Source organism: Lissotriton vulgaris, chromosome 7 (genome assembly GCF_964263255.1).
Source record: "Lissotriton vulgaris chromosome 7, aLisVul1.2, whole genome shotgun sequence".
Lineage (NCBI taxonomy): Eukaryota > Metazoa > Chordata > Amphibia > Caudata > Salamandridae > Lissotriton > Lissotriton vulgaris.
This window is the reverse complement of record NC_141695.1, coordinates 1,525,302,745-1,525,329,147: the sequence shown is the minus strand read 5'-3', so window position 1 is coordinate 1,525,329,147 and position 26,403 is coordinate 1,525,302,745. Positions and strand designations below refer to the sequence as shown.

At 49.3% G+C, this 26,403-nt stretch overlaps 1 protein-coding gene across 1 annotated transcript in view; it reads right to left on the bottom strand.

Annotated features, from left to right (window-relative positions):
- The window catches only part of RABEP2 (rabaptin, RAB GTPase binding effector protein 2), a 305,401-nt gene that overhangs the window by 184,550 nt on the left and 94,448 nt on the right, over positions 1-26,403 (bottom strand). Inside the window, exons 4-6 of the mRNA XM_086932395.1 lie at positions 23,931-24,050; positions 23,400-23,774; positions 22,960-23,076 (exon numbers count right to left, since the gene is read on the bottom strand). Of these exons, the coding sequence (XP_086788521.1) occupies positions 22,960-23,076; positions 23,400-23,774; positions 23,931-24,050 (612 nt within the window). The remainder of the gene's footprint in view (positions 1-22,959; positions 23,077-23,399; positions 23,775-23,930; positions 24,051-26,403) is intronic.

Below are 26,403 nucleotides of genomic sequence, written 5' to 3'. Positions count from 1 at the left end.
AACCCCAGAAAACCAACTCCCACAACTAAGTACTTAACTTTAAACCGATACCACTATTTTCCTAAATAGGATAACATTGACTGAGTGAGGAGTTGGAAAACCTAAAGAAAGTCTTTAAAATTGTACTAGGAAATAAAATAATTAAAATAATATTTTCTATACCAAAACAATTGGTCTGAAGTTCAGAATGTATGAATTAATTTGCTGACTGAGTGTGTACAACAAATGCTTAACACTGTCCTCTGATAAAGCCTTACTGCTCAACCACACTGCCACAAACCGAGAGTGAGGTGCTATCTACTTTACCTCTGCCTACCTTTTGGGTTCCACTGGACTCTGTGCACACTATACCTCACTTTGGCATAGTATATACAGAGCCAGCTTCCTACACTATAACTGTGTAATAAAACATTTTTGTCCATATTGTGAACCTGTAAATATTTAGACGGTTTTGGTTAGTAAAATACAGTTTCCTAAATTCCCTGCAGACGGCTAGATTGTACAACGTTCTGACTCAGGCAAGAAGGAAGGCATCTCTCTAAACAAGCATCTTTATTTGTGGCTTAGAGGCATGATTATGTTTTACCAAATCTGCAGGCGTAATAACTTTATGGACTTTATTTTCGCACTTTAAGAATCAAATTCCCTAGAAGTACACCATCCCAGTTACAACTTAGAGGAAGTGTGCGATCTTCCTCCACAGTTTCAATCTTCATTGTGGCTCATGCTGCCACAAAAGACCCTGATTTGAGGGGGATCATTAGATGTGCTGCTGACATCTTCAGCAGAGTGAGCTCTTTGGTGGCACAGGAGGATTATTTATGGTGGCAGCAGATTCTCTCAACTGGACGTCTCATGCTTTGCTTCTGCTGTTTTGGCCAACAAAACGATTTACCTGACTGTAACGGGGTGTACAGGAGATCGCCAGGGGGCGGCTTGTCACCGCCGCCTACAAGTACCATAATGCATCAGGGAGGGCGAGAATCGTTGGCGGTGAACCGCAGTGTGCTTTTACCACACCCCCCTCTCTCTCTTCCCGCCCCACAGGACATCGAATCAGCTGTTGAGGATTCGACGGAAGCGGAATGGCCCTTTAACTCCTGGAAGGACGCTGAGTGGGAGGAGCCGGCATACTGTGCGTTTCCGTCAAAAGGGGCTGGCTCTGAGTCCCAGGTGTGCTTGTTCACCCGGAGGTTGGAGCAGGAAGGAGTATTGAGTACGGAGTTGCAGGAGAAGACTGAGTCGGAAGGAGAAGAGCAAGAGAGGAGAAGAACAGCGGAGGAAGACGTCTAGAGTACGGGAGCAGAAAGAGAGCGGCGAGGAACATCAGAGGCCGGGGGAGAAGAGGAGGAAAGACACCTGCAGGAAGCAGAATCGGCGACTGCTAAGGACGGAGGAAAGCCAGGAGGCCACCGTTCCCACGAGCCGCCCAGCCACTCACCCAGGGGAGGTGCGTGGCTAACCCAGGTGCGTGACCGATTGCTGGGCTGGGTAGACAGTAGAGGTACACTAGGTACCAAGCCACGGGACGCCTAAATATCCCGGTTTCCTTTTCCCCGTGCACTTCCCCCCCACCCTCACGGTAGTACCTACTTGTACAGTAGAGCACCGGTGACTCCTCTCACTCCCTTCCCTGAAACGAGGTTCCTTGAGAAGTGATCTCACGACTCCCTTGTTTTCTCTTTGCCTTCTTGGGGGAGCCACACATCCCGCCGCGACGGACTCCGAAGACGAAGACCAGCCCCCACGAAGTCCCGAAGGGTTCCACAAGAAGGAGAAGGTCCGCCCTTCGGAGACGCAGTAGAAGCAGGTCTCCTCGGCGTCCCACCCACCACAGATCCACTTGTACTGATCGATTACTGGCTTCAATAAAACCAGCCTTAACCCGAGCCCGTTTGTTGCCTATCACTGACCCCGTATCAGCGCAACGCGTAATACTGACCTAGTTGTAGGACAGAGAGAAGACCATGCTTTTGATTTCAAGCAGAGATGGGGCAGGGGAGAGGCTAATTTCTGTTGTTTACGGACAGTTTGTGCCCTCTCCCTTGTAATAGTTGAATTAGTGATCCGGGAAGAATACTTATCTTGCAACATGATCTTCAAAAGAGCAGTGTGTTATTGGGAATCAAGTAAGATGAGGAAGAGAGACCTTAGAGGACAAATGTACAGAGCCCCCCTGCTTTAAAGACGACTTGCAGTTTATCTGTGAAGACTGTGCCCTCTCATGCCTTTCCTTGCTGAGGTACTAGAAGGACCAGACAATATCTATTTTCTCTTACAAAAGGTTAAAGGTCTCCTCAGAAGACTATTTCTTCTTACGTGATTTTTACTGTTTTTAATGTTGCAATTGGCAAACCACTGGCGGCAGGAAATTCTACATAGGCTGCCAAGTTTTATGAAACCCTACTGTCTTGGAGGCTGGGCAAGTTGTCAGAATGTCAGTGGTATACTTACACTTCTTTTGAGTGATATAAAAAAAACATGTCTTTGGAACTCTTGGTATTTTTGCAGGTCACCAGTAAAGAACATAGAAAACGATCAGTCTTTGAAGAATTAAACTGTTGGTGGTACTTGGAACTCAAACCTCCATATTTGAGTTATGGTACACAAGAAAGTGTCATGGAAGAGCTTCATTTGGATGCAGACGGCTTTAGAGTGAGGCAAGATGGCGGCCAAGTAAGAGGCCGATAGCAGTAGTGAGCTACGAGCTGGCAATTGAAAGAATCCCCCCGCAATGATATATGCAAACCACTCGTGAGCTTTTCTGGATAACCACCTACCCCCCTTATGCCGACGCTGCGAAGCCCCATGACATTTTTTGGCGGTCCCAGTGGAGTCTCGGATACCGGCTGATCGCGAGTGTGGCACTAAGGCTCCTGAAGTATCTGACTCACCTGATCGCTGGGGGCGACCGCTACGAAGGAAGAATGGCTCCGAAGAATGCTGCGAACTCCGCTGGTGCCAAGGGTGCTGCCGCGGCTCGTAAGCTCAGAGGAGAGGTGCAGGCAGCCTCGGGACCAGAAATGCTGGAACAAACGGTGGTTGCTCCAAGGCAGTCTCCCTCGCCCGGCCAGATGAGACGTGCAAAAGGCGTGACTTCATTGAAGAGTCAACCGCTGCCGCCAGCGTCTATAGCCGAGATGCTAACTCGTGGGAGAGAGCCTCGGCTGCAGACCCAGACGGGAGGCAACAGGCAATAGAAGCTGTTAAGAGGGTTCTAGATAGAACACCAGGTGAGAGACCTGATATGTTCATATTATAATGCCTAGAGATTGTACTAAAAAACAACTTTAGACTTCAAAGGGAATCTATTCAGATCAAGTTAAGGGCACCAGCATGGGGTCATCTTGTGCCCCCAGTGTAGCGAACATTTACATGGGGGAGTACGTACTAGGGGGCGTGGCTTGGACGCCGATGGTCGCCTGAGAGCTCGGCTCTGGGACTGAGCCCGCATTGATCCTGCAGATCGGAGACCGCGGGGCACCCGACCCCCGCAAACCGAAGATCTGGTCAGAGGGGACCTGCTGGGACGCCCGGTGACACTCGAAAACCGGTTGTTCCGACGAAAAAGCGAAGTTACGGGGACCGCGGAGCGGGACCCAAGATGGCGCCCGGACCTTCTCGATGGCTTTGTCGAGACCCCAGACCCGTGGAAGCCTAGCAGGGCTCCGCGCATCCTCTCTACATCCTATCTCTCCGAGAAACGTTAGTCTGGTTGATGGTTTGGAAGGATCTGAGCACGGTGGCCATCCCCAACGGATTGTTGGTCGAATTTTCGCCGAGAGCTGCTCACGGATGACCGGAGGCCCTGAGTGGAAAGACGATGCCACGAGACACACCCGGCTGCCCCCCACTGAGTGCCTGAACTCGCCGGAGCCCCGTGCACTTAATGGGCAGCACAGCGACCTGGCGCCACAGAGTTTCCGGCAGCACTGGTGATTCTCATTCAAGGTCTTCATCGGCCAGGCGGGCCTACCCGGCCTGGCGCCGATCGTCTCCGCCTCCCCCTCGTTGGCCTCCGGTGACACGGCGGTGGCACGGCCCGAAGAGTCGGAGGAGTAGTGGGCCCTGGCGACGACGATCGACGGCCCTCTGCACGACGACCGAGTGCCAGGAGTGCCGTAGTCGACGTCCACACTTGGTAGTTCCTCTGACGAACTTTCCTCCACGGGATTCAACCGCCATGGGGAAACCGAGGGGGCCCAAAGGGACCACCCCGGCCGCCTCGGACACGGAGGCGGCGGATAAGGATGAACGAGTTGACCCGGAGAGCTCTGGTGGTCCCCACCTACAACAACAATTTGACCGGGTCCTGGAGGCGATTGCAACCACGCGCTCGGCTCTACAGCAAGACATCGCCCAGGTTGCGACGAGCTTGGGCCTCCTCAGGGCAGACCACGGCAAGCTCTCGGACAGAGTTAAGGAGGTGGAGGGCTCAGTGAAGGTTCTGGAGCCAGCACAGAAGACTCTGGCCGCGACAATGAAGGATGCCCTGTCCCGGATCGATGCCTTGGAAAAACGGGCGGAGGACGCTGAAGGGCGTAACAGACGGAACAATATTCGGGTGGTGGGCCTGCCGGAAAAGATCGAGGATGGCGATATGGTGGCCTACTTGGAAGCTTGGCTCCGGGACACGGTGGCTCCGGAGGGTCTGTCCTCCTTCTACACCCTGGAACGGGCACATAGGGTGCCGGCGAGGCCGCCGCAACAGGGCCGCGCCCCGCGTCCGGTGGTGGCGCGTTTATTGCATTTCCGGGACAGAGACCTTATCCTCAATGCCGCCTGGCATAACGGCCCTTATCAGGTGGAGAATAGCCAGGTGAACATTTTCCCGGACTACACGTTTGAGACCCAACGTAAACGGACCTCTTTCCTGGCGGTCAAGCGCGAGCTCCGGAGCGAGGGCATCCAGTACTCACTCCTTTTTCCTGCAAGGCTCCGTATTATCATTGACGACAAAACCCAGTTCTTTGATTCCCCGGAGGAAGTCTGTAATTGGCTCGAACTTTATAGGGCCGGCAAAGATGGTTTCGGCTCGTCATCCCAGTTGGCTGTGGAACCTGGTCAACAACGTCGTTCCAAAAGACTCCGCAGCCGCCGCGGCAAACCAGGCAAGCCTTCGACTGTGGAGACAATGGTGGAGCGACGAGGAGTACTGGAGATGATGTCTAATCTGTCTGGTTCACAAAGTGGCCCCATTGTCGAAGAATCGGAACCCGGAGGCGAGGGGGCGCAAACAGACACGGAGGAATCAGAGACCGATAGTGTTCACTTGCCAGTGGTTACTCCAGACTCAGCCGAGGGCATGCTGGATGGGCAGGGATGACTGGGTGAGCTACTTCTATTTGGGTGGGGGTTTGCAGCGGGGGTGGTAGGGGAGGCGATTGGTGACATGATCCGATGGGGGGGTAGGGGGGCCCCGATCGAGCTGTCGCTTTTTTGACTTGGGCTCAATTTAGTCTCGGTAGTCCGAGACTCGAAGGCCCATTACTGGCGCCCAGCCCGCACCTAGCCCTTAAGGCTTCCCTGCGGTGGCGACCGCAGGATTAGTCGGGGATTGGGGGGTTGTTGGAGACATGGTTTGGATGGGAACTAGATGGAGCTATTTGGGTCCTGTTCTGGGGTGGGTGGGAGGGGGTTTGTTTCAGACGGGTGTTGGGTCTTTGTTGGGGAAGATGGCCGCCATCAGTGTTGACTTGACTGTCGCTTGTTCTTTGTTGGACCCTTGGTGGGAAAGCCCGGGACAGACAGTATGGGACAATGGCTGAAATTGCTAATGTGAAATGCATCACTTGGAATGTACGGGGGCTTCACACAATGTCTAGACGACACAAGGTTCACGCTTATCTAGTGCGTAGAGGGGTGCAGATAGCGCTGCTGCAGGAGACTCATCTCACCAAGGCGGAAGGGGCGGCGCTACAGCGTAGATGGAGAGGGCAGGTCTTCTACACCTCATACTCAGCTTACGCAAGGGGGGCGCTAATATGGATCAGGGCTGGGGTTCCCTTTCAGGTTGCGAAATCGGTGGTGGATCCGGAGGGTCGCTACGTGGCTATCTCAGGCACACTGGGGGGTAGGGACATGAATATTTGCTGTATTTATGCACCTAATGTGGACCAGCTTGCCTTCCTCTCCGGGTTATCGGGTTCATTGGCCCACTTTCTCTCGGGAACCTTCTTGCTGGGTGGTGATTTTAATTCAGTAGTAGACGTGGAGGCCGCCCGCTCGCACCCCCCCCCTCCCGGACTCTGCAGTCCGCCGAGTGGCTAAAGGGAGGAAGGAATGGCAGACGCACTGGGGGCTCACGGATATCTGGAGGGCGCAGCACCCCGACTCTAGAGACTACTCCTATTTTTCTGGCCTACATGAATTGCACGTGCGACTGGATGGGCTTCTAGGATCAGCAGAGTTGGTGTCCGCAGCGGTCCGCTCTGAATATTTGACCAGGACCATCTCGGACCACAACCCCCTCCTAGTGGATTTCCGTTGGTTTCCCGGGGTCCCTAGTGTGCCCACCTGGAAATTGCGCCCGGAGATCTTGGAGGACATAGTCTTTAAGGCGGACCTGGAGGACAAAATCTCGGATTATTTTGCGTCCAATGGGGGCACTGCGGGATCGAGAGCGTCAGAGTGGGACGCCTTTAAGGTAGTACTCAGGGACTACTGTATTTCTAAAAAAGTGGGCATGCGGCGAGTCATCCTTGATGACTTGGCCACGGCTGATCGGAAGCTCCGTGAGATGGAACTTCGCCGCCCCGGTCATCCTGAACTCCAGGAGCGTACGGCGGCGGCAAGAGAGGCGGTGGCGGCGGAAGTCGAAAGGCTGCGCTGCTTCGATTATAAGGCCTACACCACTAGGTCGCTCACGGAGGGGGATAGGTCGGGCGCGCTGTTAGCGTGGCTAGCCAATCCCACACGCCGGACCTCTCTAACGACGTCCATGCGCACGGCGGAGGGGTCTGAGGTGCACACCCAGCCGGAGATTTTAGGCTGCTACCAGCGCTACTATGAACAGCTGTATCGCAGTAACTCGGCCAGAGACCCCGCCCTGATTGATGAGTATTTGCAACCCTTAGAGATGCCATCGCTGGAGCCAGATGCGGCGAAGGCTCTGAGCTCCGACATCGAACTAGGAGAAATCTGTAGTGCCATTAAAGGGATGGCGAGGAATAAGACCCCGGGCCTGGATGGCCTTCCGATTGAATTCTACTCCACCTACGTTGACCTCTTGGCGCCTCGACTGTTGATAGTCTACAGAGAGGCGAAGCGATTGGGCCGCCTCCCCGGCTCGATGTGTGAGGCCTTAGTGGTTCCCCTCCTCAAACCTGGTAGAGAGTCGACTGACCCGGCGTCCTACCGACCATTATCAATGCTGACGGTCGATTATAAGATCCTAAGCAGCATATTGGCATCGAGGCTGCTAGGGCACATGCGCTCTTTAGTACACGAGGACCAGGCTGGATTCATTCCCAAGCGAAACACGACCATGAATATTCGCAGGCTGTTTCGCTTGCTGGGGGAACCGCACATAGAGGCGGTGGTTCTTTCGGTTGATCTGGAAAAGGCCTTCGATAGTTTGGAATGGGACTACCTGCACAGAGTGCTGCTGCGTTTTGGTCTGGGGGAGGGCTTTGTCAGGTGGACCGTGGTACTTTATGCCTCGGCGTCGGCCAGGGTGAGGGCAGGCCCGCTGATTTCCCAACAATATCCGGTGGAGCGAGGCACGAGACAGGGCTGTTCACTGTCCCCACTACTCTTCGCGCTAGCGGTGGAGCCACTGGCGCTGCTGATCCGGTCCGGGGTCTCCTTCAACTGTTTGCGGACACCATCTGGCCCGCATCATATCTCGCTATATGCTGATGACCTGCTGCTCTTCCTCGAGGACCCGAATGCCGCTTTGAATGGGGCTGCGACGGCACCAACGTCTTTTGGGGAGGTCTCGGGCCTTCGGGTGAATTGGGCCAAGACTTGTCTGTTCCCGGTTCGCAGGGGAACGCCCAGACCTGACATCAGTGGGGAAATTCGGTGGGAACCCAGCTGCTTCAAGTACCTGGGGGTATACATATACCACGACCCCACCGACCTCCTGGATGGGAACATAGCCCGCTGTACTCGCGCGTTGCGTGGTAGTATGAAATTTTGGGCTACCCTGCCGCTTTCGGTGGCAGGGCGGATTGCTCTATTGAAAATGGTGGCACTCCCCCGGTTGCTCTACTACTTTCGAGCGCTTCCGATTTGGACCCCGCCGGCCACCTTTCGGCTATTGCGATCCATGGTGGTGGGATTCCTCTGGGGTTCGGGCCGCCGGAGAGTGGCTCTCAAGACCCTGATGAGGCCAAATTCTGAGGGTGGCCTTGCGGTGCCGGATTTTGAGAAATATTACCTGGCGGCGCAATTGCAGACCTTCACCCAGGAGGTCGCGAGGGAGTTTCGTGGCCCGGAGATTGGGAGGGGCACGGGGATGCCCAGGCATGTTATCTCCTTCATCACACTGCGGCAACGTTTGGCCCTGCAGGACCTGACGCTCGAAGAAAAGACCATTCGATTATGCTGGAATCGCGCCCACGCCCGGGGACAGTTAAGGCTTCCGTATGCACCAGAAATACCGCTGGGGATGCTGACAGCCCTACCTCACGGGGGAGATTGGTCACGCCTAGGGCAGTGGGAGGACGCGGGATTGCAATTGGTGGGAGACCTTTATGATGACGGGGTGTTACTGCCCTTCCAAGAGATCCTAGACCGTTTCGATGTTCCCCGAGGCGACTTCCTCTTGCACACGGCTCTGGTCCGAGCGATTCAGGCGCACTGGAAAAGTGGGTTAGAGGAACCGCCTACGTCTCCGGTGTGCCAGTATGTTATGATGTCCGCGGGGACGATCAAGACAGTCACGTGCCTGTATAGCAGACTGGTTAACGAGGGATTAACCCCCCTCGCCACTCTGCGGACTCGTTGGGAGGCCGACATAGGGAAAGAGATACCGGTGACGACCTGGTCACAACTCATGCGCCGAGCCTGGAAGGGCGTACGTCATGCCCGATTCCAACAAGTTCATTTTTACATACTCCACAGAGCCTATTTGACCCCGGCGAAGATTCAGCAGTACTTCGCCACGGATTCAGCAGAGTGCCCCAGGTGCCGAGCGCCTGAGGCGGACCTCCTCCATATGTTGTGGTCCTGCCCGGCGCTGTCCTCCTATTGGCTTGTGATAGAGGATACTCTGAATAGGGTAACGGGGAGATCTTTATCGGTCGACGCGGCGGTGGGGCTAATACATTGGTTCCCGCATACCCCAAAAAATAAAATCGAGTAAATTTATTGATTTGGGGCTTATCCTCGCTAAACGGGAGGTGACCAGGAATTGGAAGGCAAGAGTTGGTCCGACGGGAGTTAGGTGGCACAGCGAACTTCTGAAATGGGCTGCGGGGGAGAGCACTCTGCGATACCAATTGGCTAGGCGGCAGCACAGCGAGAGAGCGCTAGAATCAGCACTGGAATGGGAGACGTTAGTGCAGGCCCTTAGAGATTATTGCGCTTCCAGCGATTCCGAGGGTGAAGATGCAGCACAATCTGAGACCCGATAACCGTTCACGATACAGATATGAATATAGTCATCTGGGGTTTTTCCCATAGGCTCTTCCTACACACACTACTACACACTGATGGCGGGGTTGGGGGGGGGGAATAAGTTGAATCATTGGGCTGTTGGGGGGGGGGGGGAGTTTCTTTTGCCCTTTTGGTAGGTTGATCTAGAAAAGCAGATGAAGCCCGTGGGATTATCCGGGCCAGCTTCGACCTTCTATCAGATCCCCACCTGTGTTCGCCGCCCGACCCTTGGGTTGTGGGCTGAATGGCTGGGTACCCATGACGTTTTCTCACGGGGGATCGGATGTGTCTACTATTCTATTCCTGTAACTGTATTGCTGGTCCGACATGTAATTTTGGCTAATTCCTGCAATAAAAATATATTTAAAAAAAAAAAAAAATGGGGGAGTACGTACTAAAACACATCTTCAATGAGATGGCCCCTTTTTTGCAAATATTCATAGATGGCATAGATTTATTGATTACATTTTCTTTATAGGGCAAGGAGAAGAAACTAAACTCTTGACCTTTATTGATTGGTTTAATGCAAGTGATGAGAATCTGAAAATTACAAGTCATATCAGTACTGTCTCAGTGGAATACTTAGATCTTATTATCAAAGGAGAAAATGGACATATTATTGTAGACTTATTGAAAACCGACTGCAAAAAATACAATACTGTTGCATGATAGTTATCACCCCAACATCCAAAAGGACTCCATACCATTTGGGGAGTTCCTAAGGATTAGACGCAATTGTACTTGCTTAAAAGACTATGATACCAACAGTGAGGACCTCAAACACAGATTATTACACCGGGGATATCCCAGACGCCTGATCACGACAGCTTACAAAAGGTCGAGATACTAACCGAGATGTGCTGCTGGCTGGCAGCACATGACAAAAAAACGACAGAATAGTGTGCGTAATCAACCATTCAGCACTCAACTTTAAAATCAAAAAGATCTTAGACAAAAATTGGCACATCCTCAATACGGATGATGGGCAAGAAGACATTCAGAAACCTATGATAGCTTACCGTAGAAATAAGAATATTAGAGATATTCTGGCACATACCAGGATCAGACAGAAGGTTCCAAATATCCAACTCACCATAACAGGACCACCCATTTTGGGAAACCACAAATGTGGAACATGTATGGCATGAGAGAGTGCCATAGTTACAGAAAATTGGGAATATCAGGGAAAGAAAGGGAACCTACGTGATTTTACCAACTGTAGAAGTAAAAAACGGATTTATCTAATTCTCTGCGCCTGCTCAAAAGGTTATGTAGGAGAAACCAGCAGAGAATTTAGAACCCGGTATAGCGAACCCAGGTCAGCTATTAAAACACGCAAGACAATCTGCCAAATGGTCCAACATTTTGTAGATACTGGACACAAAGAGACAGAAATGAGATGGTTAGTCTTGGAAAAAGTAAAACACATACCAGGCAAGGATATGGACCATGTTCGCAAAATGAGAGAAACATATTGGATATATACTCTTGATACAGTAAAAAAATGGGCTTAATGAAGAAATAATCTGGTATAGCAGATAAAGTATTGAATGGCTACAGAAATCCACACTACCCGAAATTAAGCAACACTTGACTTTACTTAATGAAGGTGCTGACTTGCGAGATTTCTTACCTCGCAAACAGCGTCAAAAACGTTTCATATACGTCGGTATATATGCAGCTTACAACAAAGCTTTAAAAGTGACACAAATTGAAACTGCAGAAAAAATACGAGAAATTGATTGTATTAATTTGGAAAAATCACTGTCTGTAGTGGACAATGGGCTAACTACTGTCCTCCAGAATTTATTCACTGGACAGCATTGTATCATCTACTATTGATATAATAGAACAGGATATGCTAATGTTACAACATGGTCAATCCCAATTACGTTCTATTGTACAGTTAGGCTGGACATTACAAAATCTGCATTCAGGCAACGTGCCATGGCGTCTAATTAACACAATATTTTCTATCTTTAACCTTACTGATAGACAAATCTCTTTGGCACAAAGAGGGGCAGTCTATACGGTGCTGAGCATTGAAAAACTAGAAAGATTACCATTGACAATGTCAGAAAGACCTGTCATTAAATAGATAATACATGGAACAATTACAATCCCGATAACAACTTTTCAGTTTCAATACTGCCAAAAGTATATACAAGCAGGCCTGTATTTTTTGTATATAGTACATGGCTGTCATGTTTTTGTATATAGTACATGGCTGTCATGTTGTCCGTCCGGATTAAGACAGCTTTGTTTTGTACTTGTACTTGGAAAGTTTTGAGCGCTAGGAATATTGCTAGCAGCTCTAGGTGGTTGATATGGAGCGCTTTTTGTCGAGAGGTCCTTTGCCCTGGAGTTGTATGATGTAGGAGATGGGCTCCCCATCCTGTGAGAGATGAGTCTGCTGTAAGTGCTATTTGTGGAACAGGTTCGAGGAAAGGCCGCCCTTTTGCCAAGTTTTTGGTGTTCTACCACTGCAGAGAGTGATGTGTGCGGCTGTCCACCATCACCAGGTCTGTCAGTTGTCCTTGAGCCTGCATCCACTATTGTGGTAGACATTCTTGTAATGGACGCATTTGCAGTCTTGCATATGGTACAATAAAAATGCAAGATGCCTTCATGCGTATTTAGTCTCATGAACACTGGGAGAGAGTGTTGATGTTGAAACCTTGTGACTAAGGCTTGAATGCTCTGTATCCTTGCTGGACTGGGATACGCTAGAGCTGTAGACATCTGTAGCCCCTAGATATTGATGTACATGAGAGGGCTGCAGATGCGACTTGATGTCGTTGATTGGGAACCCTAAGTCGTGCAATGTTTGAATTGTCTGAGATGTGTGTTGGTCACATTGCTTGAATGATTTGGCTTTTAGGAGCCAATCATCTAGATATGGGAAGACCTGGATGTGTTGTCTTCTGAGATGTGCTGCTACTACTGCTAAGCGTTTTGTGAACACTCTTGGTGCAGTTGTGACCCCGAATGGAAGGACTTTGAACTGATAATGCTGTCCTTCCAGTACAAACCTCAGATACTTCCTGTGAGAAGGATGTATAGGAATGTGGAAGTAGGCGTCCTTTAGATCTAGTGTTGTAAGGAAGACACCTTGTAGCAGCAATGGGAGCACTTGTTGTAAAGTGATCATATGAAAATGATCTAAGTGTATATAGCGATTGAGGGGCCTGAGGTCGAGAATTGGTCTTAGTGTCCCGTCCTTTTTCGGTATTAGGAAATACAGCGATTAAACCCCTGTTCCTTGATGTTGTAAAGGAACCATTTCTATTGCGTTTTTCTGAAGAAGTGATAGGACTTCTTTTTTGTGCAGCGTAAGATGTTCTGCAGACATGGACGCTGCTTGGGTGGTATGTGTGGAGGGGTAGCTGTAAGTTCGAGGCAGTAGCCATACTGGATAATTTGGCTTACCCACTTGTCTGTTGAGATGGAATTCCAGACAGGTAGGAACTGTGTTAGTCTGCCCCCCACAGGAATGGAATGCTGTTGGGGGAGCAGAGGAAAGTCACTGTTCTGTGGTGGAAGAGGTTCTATTATTGTTATTTCCTCGACCTCTTCCCTTATTGTTGTTGCCTCTATAGCCTTCTCTAAAATATCCTTTACTGGAGGATGTTTGTGTACTAGACTTGAAGGAAGCTGAATTGTCTGCTCCAGCTTGTTCGGAGCCTCCTCTATAGAAGGAGCGACGAAATGAGCCTCTAGCTTGGGTGGATTGCAAAGCTCCCATAGATTTGGCTTTATCTGTGTCCTTTTTCATTTTTTCAAGTGCTGTGTCTACCTCTGGTCCTAACAATTGATGTTGGTTGAATTGCTGATTTAAGATGGTAGTTTGCACTTCCTGCTTAAATCCTAAAATGCGTAGCCACACATGACGTCCAAGTAGGACACTAGTGTTTATAGCGCTAAATGCAGTGTCTGCTACATCAAGTGCACACTTGATTGAGGCATTCGAAATTTGCTTGCCTTCTTGTATAAGGTCGTTTGCCTGCTCTTTATATTGATCAGGTAGATGTTGTAATAGTGTTTCTAACTGATCATAGTAAGCCCTGTCGTATCTTGCAAGGAGGGATTGTGTGTTAGCTATACGCCATGTATTGCTAGCCTGGGCAGCTATCCTTTTGCCTGAAGCATCTATCACCTTAGATTCTTTATCAGGGGGTGGTGCTTCACCTGATGTTTATTATTTATTTATTGAAGTTTTATATAGCGCTAGCTGGACCCAAGGGTATCAGAGCGCTTCACAACAAATACAAATATGAATCAAAAAGAAAATATGGACGATAAACAAGAGTAAAGAACACAAGCGGGAAGTAAAAGTCTGCACAACATCAACTTGCGAGCCATAAGGAAAGGAGAACAAGAGCGAATCATCCAGCTCTGGGATATCAAAGAGGGGAAATAGCGGTCTTTCACAGTCAAACGTGGGTTTCTCATTACGATGATCGAGAGCGCTAGAGGAAGAGGGCTTAGAGTAGAATCTTGAATTTTGGGAAGGAGGTGGTCATTCTGATATGGGGGGATGGAGTTCCAGATCCTGGGAGCATTTCCCGCAATGGATTTATTTGAGGTATTGGGTTTCTGTGATTTCAGAGGGATGAGTAGGAGCATGTTGGAACTTCTGAGGTTCCTAGACTGACCAGCCCTTTTGAGTTTGGCGGCCAGATATTCTGGTTTGCCTGTGTGCAGGGCTTTGTGTGTGAGGCATGCTGTATGGAAGCTGGCTCGTTGGTCTATAGGGAGCCAGTGAGATGAGCTCATATTTCTTTGTTCCTGTGACCATTCTTGCTGCGGCGTGGAGGGTAGTGGTAAGAAACCCCAGGTGAGATTTGGCTGTTCCGGTCAGAGCTGCGATACCATAGACAATTCTGGAGAGCACCAGTGCCTGAGTGGCCTGTTTCAGATGTTTCGGGGGGGGGGGGGGGGGGGGAGAGAAGGGTTTTACTTTGTATAGAAGTTTCAGGTTAAGGAACGCACTTTTGGCGGTTTTTGAGATGTGTTTTTTCATGTCCAGTTTGGGGTCGAGAGTAATCCCTAGGGATTTCACAGAGTCCGTTGGCTCAAGGGTACCATTGATGGCGTTTACGGTTTTGAGCCATTCTACTATTTGGGGTTTTTCATCTCTTATCGAGATGAGGAGCACTTCTGTTTTCTCTTCGTTGACTTTAAGGTGATTGGATGAGAGCCACTGTTGGACCTCCATGGGTGTAACATTCAGTCTGTAAATGTCTGCGATCGATGTGGTTTCCAGATAGAGTTGAGTGTCGTCCGCGTAGAGGTGGAAGGGGATGTTGGAATTCCTTATAAGCGAGGCGAGGAGTTCCATGTAGATGTTGAAAAGTTGCGGGGAGAGTACTGACCCTTGTGGAACTCCTCTACAAACAGGGAGGGGGTCCGACTCAAAGCTGTTGATTTTTATTCTTTGTGTGCGGTTGTTGAAAAAGGAGGAGAACCATTTTAGAACTGTCTTTTCAATACCCGCTCTCTTCTGGAGGACTTTGAGTAGCAGGGTATGATCAACTGTATCGAACGCGGCCGAGAGGTCTAAGAGGATGAGAAGGCTACATTGGTCGGAGTCGAGTGACATGTGCAGATCATCTAGGACATTTAGGATTGCGGTTTCAGTGCTGCAGCCCTTTCTGAATCCTGATTGGTTTGGGTCTAGTAGATTAGTGTTCTCTAGGTGTTGGGTTAACTGTGACAGCACACATCTTTCAAGGATTTTGGATAAGAGAGGGAGGTTCGATACCGGTCTTAAGTTGTTCATGTCCTTGGGGACAAGGCCAGGTTTTTTTTTTAGAAGCGGCGTGACTTATCCAACTTTGAGGCAGTCTGGAATGGTTTCCTCGCTCAAAGGGCCGTTGATAATCTTGCCCCAAATTGGGGCTAGGGTAAGCTTCAGGTCTTTAGTCAGTCTCGAGGGTAGCTGATTGAGGGAGTGGGACGAGGGTTTAGCGGAGGTGATTAGATTGCTGATCACTTCATCCCGGACGGGCCGGAAGGATGACCAACGGATAGAGGAGGTTACTGGGGTGTTGCGGTTTGTAGCTGGAGTCAGGATCTCCTTGAGGGAGGAGGGCTTGGAGCTGAATGATCAATCAATTTTGGTGATTTTTTCATTGAAAAAGCTTGCAAAGTTGTCACAGTGGGTTTTGGACGCCACCATGTTGGCTGTCACTGGATTGGAGGTTTGACTCCTGATTATGTTGAAGAGTTCTTTGGGGCGGTTTTTATTTTACCATTATCTAAAGCAGAACAGAAGAAGGTTGACTTTTTGCTCTTGATAGGATTATAGTAGTTTCTGCGTGCTGCCTTGTGTTGATCCCGGTGGAGGGATCTTTCCAGGGTTCGGAGGGGTCTTCTTTCCTCATTTATGTCTGTGGCGAACCAAGACCTAGAGGGGATGCTTTTGGGTTTTTTAAGTTTCAGAGGTGCCAGCTGATCCAGGGTGAGCTCCAAGTTGGAATTGTAGTGCGAGGTGGGTTCAGTAGTTGAGAGGAGCTCCGTCGTGTTAGGGAGGAGTGAGCTTAGTCCTTCTTCTAGCTTGTCTCTGGGGACTCGGGATGTGATCCTGACCCATTTAGGAGAGGCTTGAGTGGGAGGGTGGGATAGGGCCAGATGGTTGATATGAAAAAGAATGATGTGGTGGTCTGACCAGTCCACGGGGATGATGTAGTCAATCGTGATTGCATTTGTGTCCGCAATGATTGCATCCAGGATCGCTCCTCTATGGTGCGTTTCCTGTGAACAGTGTTGGATCATATTGCAGGAGGGTGTTGAGAGATAGATTGAGTAGGTTTTTTGTTTCGTTCCATTTTAGGTTGAGGTCGCCCAGAATTATTCGGTTGTCGCTGTTGAGTGCGGATCGGGTGATCAGGTCTGACAGCTGAGCTCCAAATTCGTTGGAGTTGCCTGGATAATGGTATAGGAGGTGGCATTGAAGTGAGCTGTGAGTGGGAGATTTAAAGTTGACCGATAAACATTCAAAAGGAGTTATACAGGTAGGAGGAAATTTCTGAGATGGAGAAGTCACTTTTGCTGTGAGTTTGCTCTTTTTCTAGCATTTGACACGACTAGGGAATCTAAGGGTAGCTGTCCTTTAATGTAGGCAGGATCCCCAGGAGCCGGCCTGTACTTTTTTTCTATTCTTGGGTTTATAATCCTAGCACATACAGGATCTTTAAATACGTCTAGAGCATGTTTAATGACCCCTTTAATCATAGGCAGAATTTGAACAGACTTTTGTGATTGTTCGGAAGTATCTAATAAAAAATCTTCCTCTGCCTCATCTGAATGCATGGTGAAATATGATAGATGGCAGCCCTATTCAGTAAGTGTCCAAACCCAATATTGTCTTCTGGGGGAGAAGGCTTGGATGGATATGTATGTGGGTCAGGAATATCTGGCACATCCTGTGGGTTTGGGTACTCCCAGTCTTGATCATCACTAGGGTAGGGAAAAGGCTCATCAGGTTCTACCCCTCCCCATGCTATACTCCTCACCATTCTGAGGTGTATGTGGTTAAGAGTGAGGAGGAGAGTTTTCAGGAGAATTTTGAGGTGAAATGTTAAGAGGAGATGAAGGAGAAGGAAATACAGGAGAAGAAGGGTGCATAGGACATGTGGCAGAGTCCTTCTTCTTGACAGGCACTGCAGGTGTAGGTGCTGTGTCTGGCTTCCTCTTCCTGTGTGGTGTAGTGCATACATGACCTATCTTTGGATCAATGTAGATCTTCTTTTGTAGAGGATCAGGTTGGAAAAGGTCTTCTCCTTGTGCAACCGTTGCCGGAGCAGATTTTTTCAGTTCCGGGCGTGGAGCTGTGATAGGGTCCTTTGGCATAGATTTCGGCACTGAAGGTATTGTCTTTGGAGTCAAAGGCTGTTTCAGTGCTTGACCACATCAGAAGCAGGCCTTGTAGGTTTCGGTACCGAAGATATTGGCTTCGGAGTGGAAGCTGGTTTCGTCGGAAAGAGGCGCCAGAAAGAGGCTTCATAGCTTTGTCTTTAAAAGTCGACGGTTTTGGAACCTGGGCTTCTTTCGATTTCGGTGCCGAGGAAGCTGGTGGGATTGGCACGTGAGGTTTGCTCGGTACAGAGCTACCGGAAGGCTTGACTATTTTTTTCGGAGCCGGGCTCGATGGCGGGGCTTTCAACGTGTTTTTTAGGTTGCAACTGGGTTGTGGAGGCGGAGTGTTGACCTTTGCCTTCGATTTAGGTGCTGGGTATGGGGTAGGGGCAGTAGTACCCACGCGTTGACCCGATGGTATGGAGTCATCGGAGTAGTCTGCCCTGGATACGATTTGGAGATTGTCTGAATCTTCTTCTGGAACGAGCGGACCTTCTTCATTGAAGATATCGACTGGTTCCGGAGCCGATCTCTGCATGTCGTGTCGACGGGCCATCTGATCTCAAATCATCTTTTTTGATCGAAAGGATGCACAGGCTGTACAGCTTGACTCGTCGTGTTCTGGCAATAAGCACAGGTTACAGACCAAGTGATGGTCACTGTGTGGAAACTTTGCTCCACACTCGTGGCATCTTTTGAATGGTGTCCTTTCCATGAGTTGTAGGTCTCACGGCGTGGATTAGCCCAACGGCGCGCGTCGACGACCCGAATCGAAGAGATGATGTCGAGTCGATGTTTGTTGATATCGTAAGTTGTTTGTAAAGTTTGTTCGCGTCGAACTACCCTTAAAGGTAGATTTTGAGCCGGAGCGGAAAAGTTACAGCCGAACCCAGTGACGGAAAAAAACAATCCAAGGATAGAGCCAATGCCCATGCGCACTGTCGTCCAAAGGAGGAGTCACTTATCTTGTGACTACAAAGACTTCTTCCAAGTCGACAACAATGTGCAATCATCCGAGCCCAACACCTGGTGACGAACTAATGCTCACTGTGAGATCTGTAGCTCATATGCCTCGAACCTTTATTTTCCTACCTAATTCCCCGGGCCAGTTATATTTTATTAGATGTTATAAACAAACTCGCCATTCTGTCCTACCGGGAACAGGCAGCCTTGCAATAGTGAACAAGCACTGGCGTTGTCAATAGGTCTCGCAGTAGGAAAGTTGGAGCTATTACAATTGCAAATAACAATGCCTTTTATTTTTTTTTTCATTTTAAAAACATAAAGGGCTTTGTTTTTTACAAAACCAATAGCTCCAACTTTCCTACTGCGAGACCTATTGTGCACTGCACAGTGTGGGTGAAAGTGGCACTGCGTGTGTGTGAGTGGCTTTGAGTGAGTTGCGTTGCGTTGCGTGGGTGAGTGAGTGGCGTTGCATGTGTGAGTGGCGTTGCGTGTGTGAGTTGCGTGGGTGAGTTGCGTTGCGTGGGTGAGTGGCATTGCATGGGTGAGAGTGGCGTTGCGTGTGTGAGAGTGGCGTTGCGTGTGTGAGAGTGGGCTTGCGTGGGTGTGAGTGGCGTTGTGTGTCCTTAGTCATCAAGACACAATTTGCAGGGTGTGGGCTTTTCTCCAGCAACCTAATGCGTTTTTGGGCATTGTAATGCTGGTTAATTTCAACTGAACCAATTGAAACTACTGGTGGCTCGGGACTTGAAGCAGGCATCCATGGTGATATTACCCATCTGGTAACCTTTTTTCATTCTAATCGCTTTTGAACAGACTGATTTATTGTGCATAGGAAAGCAGGGGTGTAGCTACAAATAGTGCAGCTGTGGCACCGGTACCCAAGGGACCACTGAACCATAGCTATACCCTAGCTGAACCATGGCGATAGTTGTATACCTTCTTTCCTTGCACCAGGGCCCATAGCACCTTTGATACGCCACTGTAGTGCAGAGATGGTGTATGTTTGTGTGTATAGTGTGTTATATCTCAAGGGGACAGTCGCGTTTGAACGGAATGTGTGATTTTTCTCCAGTTGTGTTTTTTTCAGCGGGTTGCTGATTGTGCAAGGAGACAGCTGGTTTGGAAGGGGCGTGAGGGCGTTTGGGAAGGGTGCGTCTGTCCGCAGTGGGTGCGGTTCAGCCCTGTGACTGCAGGGGCAGTGGTGCATCGTGATGAGGGTCGTGGGAATCCGGCAGTTCTTCTAAAAAAGAGGGCGAGGGGAAGCATGGTGCGGAGAGGGCGTGGCCTTTGAAAAGATGGATGGTGTGAGTGATGTCTGACTCTGATGCTGGAGTAAATGGCCACTCTAGCTGAAAGCAGCCACAGACGGGGAGGGGCTCTCGGGATTTGAAAAGGTGAGAGGTTGTCAAAATGTAAGAAGGAAAGTGAAAATTCAGATTTTCGAACAACCTTAAATCAACTCTTGTTTGCCCTCCTGTTTCTTAGTTGGGGTCCATAGCACCAAGAGGTCCCATTCAGGGCGCTGTATCGCGCTGCAAAATTGCTGGTGGAACAGAGGCTTTTGAAAGTGACCCCGAGAGACTGTGGGTGGAGGAGGTAGGGCGTCGGCGAGGGAGGCTGTGATGACAAACACTGTGGCGATGGCGAGAGACATTCTGGCGGCATGGGTGGAGGTGCGAGTTGAGGTGCGAGGACCTTTGGAGATTGGGGGCAGAGACTGTGGCGCTGTTGAGATGGCTGTGGTGCTCGTGGGTAGGCTGTGAGTAGTAGCGTTGGAGGGTGAGGGGAGAACTTGGGCTTCGGTGGTGGGGAGACGCTGGGGGCAGGAGAAGACGAGAGCAGGGTTATTGGAAAGTGGGAGCGGTGGTTTTGGGGCAGGGGTTCGAGAAGTGGTGGGGTGTGCGAGGAGAGCGAAAGTGGGGTAGCTAGGAATGGTAGGGGAGGGGGTCGGGTGGCGAGATGTATCGAGCGCCAAGAAGCAGTGGTTAGGAGAGGTGGTGGAAGAAGAGCAAAGCAGAAGCCATGTGACGGAGCTGGGTTGTGTTGTTGGGACAGGCTTGGCAGTGTATGAGGGGAGAGGTCGGGGTTGAAGTGGGAGAGGCTGCTGCAGTGCATTGTTTGAATAGCACAGAATGAAAACAAGGCTGTGTTTGCGGGGAGAGAGAGGGGAGGTGCTGGTGTGGGAGGGGGGAGGTGCTGGTGTGGGAGGAGTGCTGATAGGGCAAGGCTGTGTTTGCGAATCAAATAAAATGGAAGTAAACCAGACGGCAAGGCTGTGATTGCGTGGAGAGAGAGGGGAGGTGCTGGTGTGGGAGGGGGGAGGTGCTGGTGTGGGAGGAGTGCTGCTAGGGCAAGGCTGTGATTGCGTGGAGAGAGAGGGGAGGTGCTGGTGTGGGAGGGGGGAGGTACTGTCGAAAGTGACCCAGAGAGACTGTGGGTGGAGGAGGTAGGGCGTCGGCGAGGGAGGCTGTGATGACAAACACTGTGGCGATGGCGAGAGACATTCTGGCGGCATTAAGGGGGGCTGTGGGATGACGCACAACGTTGCCCCCACTGCTGACTATGATGAGGGGCCACTGAGTCTTCCGTTTCTCACAGTGTTAATTGCGCGTGTGCTGCGTGGGGGCTCCTTACTGTTTGCCCCTTCCTCGGCCGGCCTCACCCCCGGGCCTAGTTTAACCTCCTGGGTTTTGGCTATGTTGGGGGGAGCCTGGAGCGTGATGATGGCTTGCGGGGGGGGGGGGGATTGGGTGCTTTTGCTGGGGAAAGTGATATGCCCGGTCGATAATTTGAAACTTTTGATAAATCGGGCATGAGTATGGCACTTGACATGGCGCAGGCGCGTGCCGTGGGTGGAGGTGCGAGTTAAGGTGCGAGGACCTTTGGAGATTGGGGGCAGAGACTGTGGCGCTGTTGAGATGGCTGTGGTGGTCGTGGGTAAGCTGTGAGTAGTAGCGTTGGAGGGTTAGGGGAGAACTTGGGCTTCGGTGGTGGGGAGATGCTGGGGGCAGGAGAAGACGAGAGCGGGGTTAGTGGAAAGTGGGAGCGGTGGTTTTGGGGCAGGGGTTGGAGAAGTGTTGGGGTGTGCGAGGAGAGCGAAAGTGGGGTAGCTAGGAATGGTAGGAGAGGGGGGTCAGGTGGCGAGATGTATCGAGCGCCAAGAAGCAGTGGTTAGGAGAGGTGGTGGAAGAAGAGCAAAGCAGAAGCCATGTGACGGAGCTGGGTTGTGTTGTTGGGACAGGCTCGGCAGTGCGGCAAGGCTGTGATTGCGTGGAGAGAGAGGGGAAGTGCTGGTGTGGGAGGGGGGAGGTGCTGGTGTGGGAGGAGTGCTGCTAGGGAAAGGCTGTAATTGCGTGGAGAGAGAGGGGAGGTGCTGGTGTGGGAGGGGGGAGTTGCTGGTGTGGGAGGAGTGCTGCTAGGGGAGGAGAAGCCTGATGCCGGATGGGGGCGGGAGAGCCTGGGAATGCGAGAGGCTGGGCTTGCGAGAGGCTGGGCTTGCATGCGATGCGCGTGCATGTACACGTGAACTGCATGAAAACCGCGGGGCTGAAAGCCCTTAGTTTGACGATGTTTTCGCCACTTGAATTCTCGCTCCGCTCGATGCGCTTGCGCACATCGATAGGTCGCGAGACCTAAAAACGAAATTGCCCGTAATTCACTATCAGGACATGCCACACACACCAGGGCATGTCCTACCTTTCACATACATTGCACCCAGCTCACAGGGGTACCTTGGGACTACCTTAGGTGTGGCTGATATGTAAGAAAAGGGAATGTGAGGGACTGGCAAGTGTGTGCACTGGCCAAGTCGACAAGGCAGTTACAACCTGCGTGCAGACTCCGCAATGGCGGGTCTAAGTTACCTTCTCAGGGCTACACAGGTGGGTGGCATAATCAGTGCTGCAGGCCCACTAGTAGCATTTGATTCACAGGCCCTGGCACACTCAGTGCACTTTACTAGGGACTAACAAGTAAATCAAATCTCGGATGATTGAAACACCAATCCATTACACCAAGAGCACTTGCACTTTAACAGTGATCAGCAGTGCGAAAAGAGTGCAGAAGCATTCGCCAACCAAAACAGAGTCAAAACCGGGAGGTCAGAAAGCAAAAACTCAGGGGAAACAAACCAAAAGATGCCAAGTCTAAAACCTTGCTAGGACATTAACCTCTCATCCAGTCCCTCCACCTCCATGCCCTTTTATTTACTCAGAGAGCATAGACCTGCAGCATAGTCTGAGGGCCGTATAGCTCTCGTTCTAAGTGTCAGCAACAGGGTGCAATTTTGCAGGCATTTGCTTGTGTAACCTGGTCAGGGCTTTTAAACCCAAAACACTAGGTGTGCCAAGAAACAAAATTGAATAATAATGCAATTTAGGTGGCAACATAGAAAACGTTTCAATGCAGTAAGTAAGGGATTGTAAATGAAACCAGACATTAAAAGTACAGTGTAGAATCTGAAATTCAATACCAGGCTCACCTCCAGCATGCACTCCTTTCTTGCAGGACATCCAACATGGATATGCTTACCTGTCTAGCACAATCTTCCGTGCTCTGGCGCAACGCTTCCTCGAGTACTTCCTTCTCTCGAGTCACTCTAGCCATGCGCTCGCTAGTGCAATGCAACGTGTTCTGTGTCATCTTTATCTGAAGCAAAGAAGAGGTCAAAGTGAAAGAGCTGGTTAGTGACAAAAGATAATGTGATAGTGACTTCCTCGAATACAGGAACAGGCCACAGAACGAATGTCAGTTACCTCAGTACATACCAGAAGTACAAAAAAAGGCAACTATCAATGTCACATTCACCATAAAAGTAAGGAATGAGTTATATCCACAGGAACCTAGTTTATGCTTCCTCAAAGTACTTATGGCTTACAAGCACTTGTGGCTGCACCTGCACTCACTCTGCAATGCACCTTCACAATACCTACTGCTACACTCTCATCCATCCTGACACTCCATTTCCATACCTCTTGCTGCAAATGGCTCCAGTCCTGCTCAGACACAAGCTGATACCCTGTCGGAGGGATGTAGATGCATTCTGGAACGAGGGTGCCTGTGGAGACCAAGGAGGCAGTCTCTTCCTGCTCAGGACTCAGCTTTTTGCGTGGTAGGGTGCCGCTCATGGTGAAAGAGCCAATAGAGACATTGTCACAATTCCGAGCAAAAGCCTCAGCACCCACAGAGAGGTCAGGCTCATCAGAAGAAGATTCTCCCTCACTCACTGGCTCTGAGATTTCTTCAGTGTCCAGGATCTGGGGGCTTCTTTTCTGGAGTGCATCTGGCACATGGGGTTCTGGGTCCTGTGGCCTAGCAGTCTCTGGAGAGGCAACCACACAGGGATCCTGAGGAAATCAACAGTCACGGTCTGAGCAGATAAACAACCTCACCAAATCAATTTGTGGGAACAAGAATGTTGAAAGAAAAACACCACAAACTAGAATCTGTCTTTTCACCACGTCTCCCTTCAAATTCTACCATTCACTAACTCTCATATTTACCTTTGCATCATTAAAGTTGCGGATCTGCTCCTCTGCTCGCTTCAGCTTTGATTTCAGATCCAGGATTTCTTTTTCCATAGGCAGCACGATGTCCCGCAACTTCTCTGCATTCTCATGGGCCTGAACACAGAAATACAACATGAAAAAAAACCTGTTCACCAAGTCCCTTCCAAACAATGACTGCTTTGCACCAGTCTGTCTCTAGCTATTACTCTTCCCCATCAATCACTTCCCAATGTAGACTGCCTGAGTAAGCAGCCAACTTAGGGAAACACTGTAAATCTCCTGATCCAACAAACCTATGAAACTCTTTGAATATCACTAACTTTTCATTTCCACTGAACCACAGGGTTGATCATGGCTGCCAAAGAAACTGAGCTTGAAACTATATGTTGTCTGACTCAAGCAACAGTTGTTAACTTCAACAATACTTTCCTTTACTTACCACATCAATTTTAACAGCTAAAACAAAGACTAAGGAAACGCTTATTTCCAATCAGTATACTTGCAAAATTGCTCATTTACAATTCCCTGTGTCTGAATTAGTGGTGCCTAGCTTCCTTCTTTTCACAGTGCTTATGTTTATGTTAACAGTATATGCTTTATCGGTTAGCTGCCTGCTTTAGTTATCCTGTCCAGTAAGTTACCTGCTGATGTTCACCAAGAGGGTTTTTCAGAGCTCTGTTACTTCAGAGTGAGAGAAGGAAGATCCTAGATTGTAATGTTGGAGTCTACCAAGCTGGTAGATTTATTTGCCTGTAAAACTGATGGCCTGTTTCATGTAGCTATCTGAAAAAGATCCAAATAAATGAGCTCCCTAGGAGGCAGAACGACAGAAGTTGAACAGTGCATTTCCAATATGAAGGATGTACCGAACTCTCTAACAAAAAATGTCAGCACAGGGTCAAAAAGCAAAACACTTGGCTTGCAAAGTATAGGATTTAGAAAATCACATGTACAGGAACAATCCGTGAGTACTAAGTATCCCAGAAAGTGCCAAAAAAGATGTTCCGATGAGGTCGATAGAGCTTTATTTTCAGCAGGCCTTCCCAAACCTAAAGAACTGGGCATTGATAGCCAAATACAAAGAGCTTATTCCTATTCCAAAAACAGGAAAGAGGAAGAGAGTACCTTTACCCTTGGGCTATACCGACCTACCTAGACAATTAACCTTAGATAATAATGAAGACATTCCCTGGTTGTCATATGTTAAGAATAGTGTTAATGAATTTGGGACACCCAAGCTCTTCTTAGATCTTGAGAGCTTCTTGCATATGACCTCTCTACAAGAACTGATTTATATGCAATGTTTTGCTGTGCACACAGCAAATATGCAAGGGATTTAGGCATGATGTACTGGAACTGGATAACTGAGCCTCTGGCCAGCACTTTATCTTTAGCTTATTTCCAACAAGTGGCACAGGACTTTAACTATTAAGGTTACCTTTTAACCTACTTCACCTTATATTGACTTTTCCCACCCAAGGGCCAAGGTTCGCATTACTCCTCGCATGCCCTTGTGATGGCAACTCTGCACAAAGCACAATATCCTAATCTACTTCCTCTATACAAAACAAAGAAAATGCTTTTTGCTCCCAATTTTACATAAATGTAATATAAAATCTCATAAGACTACTGTTGCCTATTAAAAGTACTTAGGGAGCACAGAGGTATATTATGCTGAAATGAATTTTATAAAAAGTGTCTTATTAATTAGAAAGACAGATTGAACTGGATAGGTTCGATTGGCTTTCTATTACACATTGTACTATACATGTTAATGTTTAGATTATTAACTCATCACTAATTATTCTTTTTACAATATACTTTTTCTTGGTCTATGCAATGCACTTTTATGGCTCATTATGTCCGAATAAAGTATGTGGCTTGACTACATAGGCAACCTAATCTGTACTGTATCAAACAGCATCCCTCAATAACCCTACGAAGTTTGGTGATTCAGTGTTCTTTATTCAATTTGACTTTTGTCACACAACCATAGAAAGTTGATGCCAGTTTCGGCAGCTAAATCTATTTTTCAATAAAGCTGATGCCTTACTACACTTGCAAGAGTTTGCTAAATTGTGTATAAAAAGTGACATTTGCATTGACAAAGCACCGGCCAAGGAACTCCTGCTGCAATGGTCAAAGGCGCCTCACCTAAAATGGCCTAACCAGGTCTCTTCTGTTTTCTGGTTGCTGGTGGGGGTGGGGAGGGGGACTTGCAAAATGCCCTCCCCTAGGTACTAGAGTCTAGGTGGCAATCTTCAAGAAACGTTTAGATATGGGAAGATGTTCTGGGGAGGCACATGCATCGAAGATGGTGGCCACTTAATATATTATTTAATTGTATGGCCTGGTAGACAGCTGGCACTACTGCAGGCCTCTTTCTCCAAGCTGTACCCATTATTCTTGGTCACAGATACACTATTTTAGGTTTGACAGGAGCTGGTTAGCTCAAGCCCCGGCACCA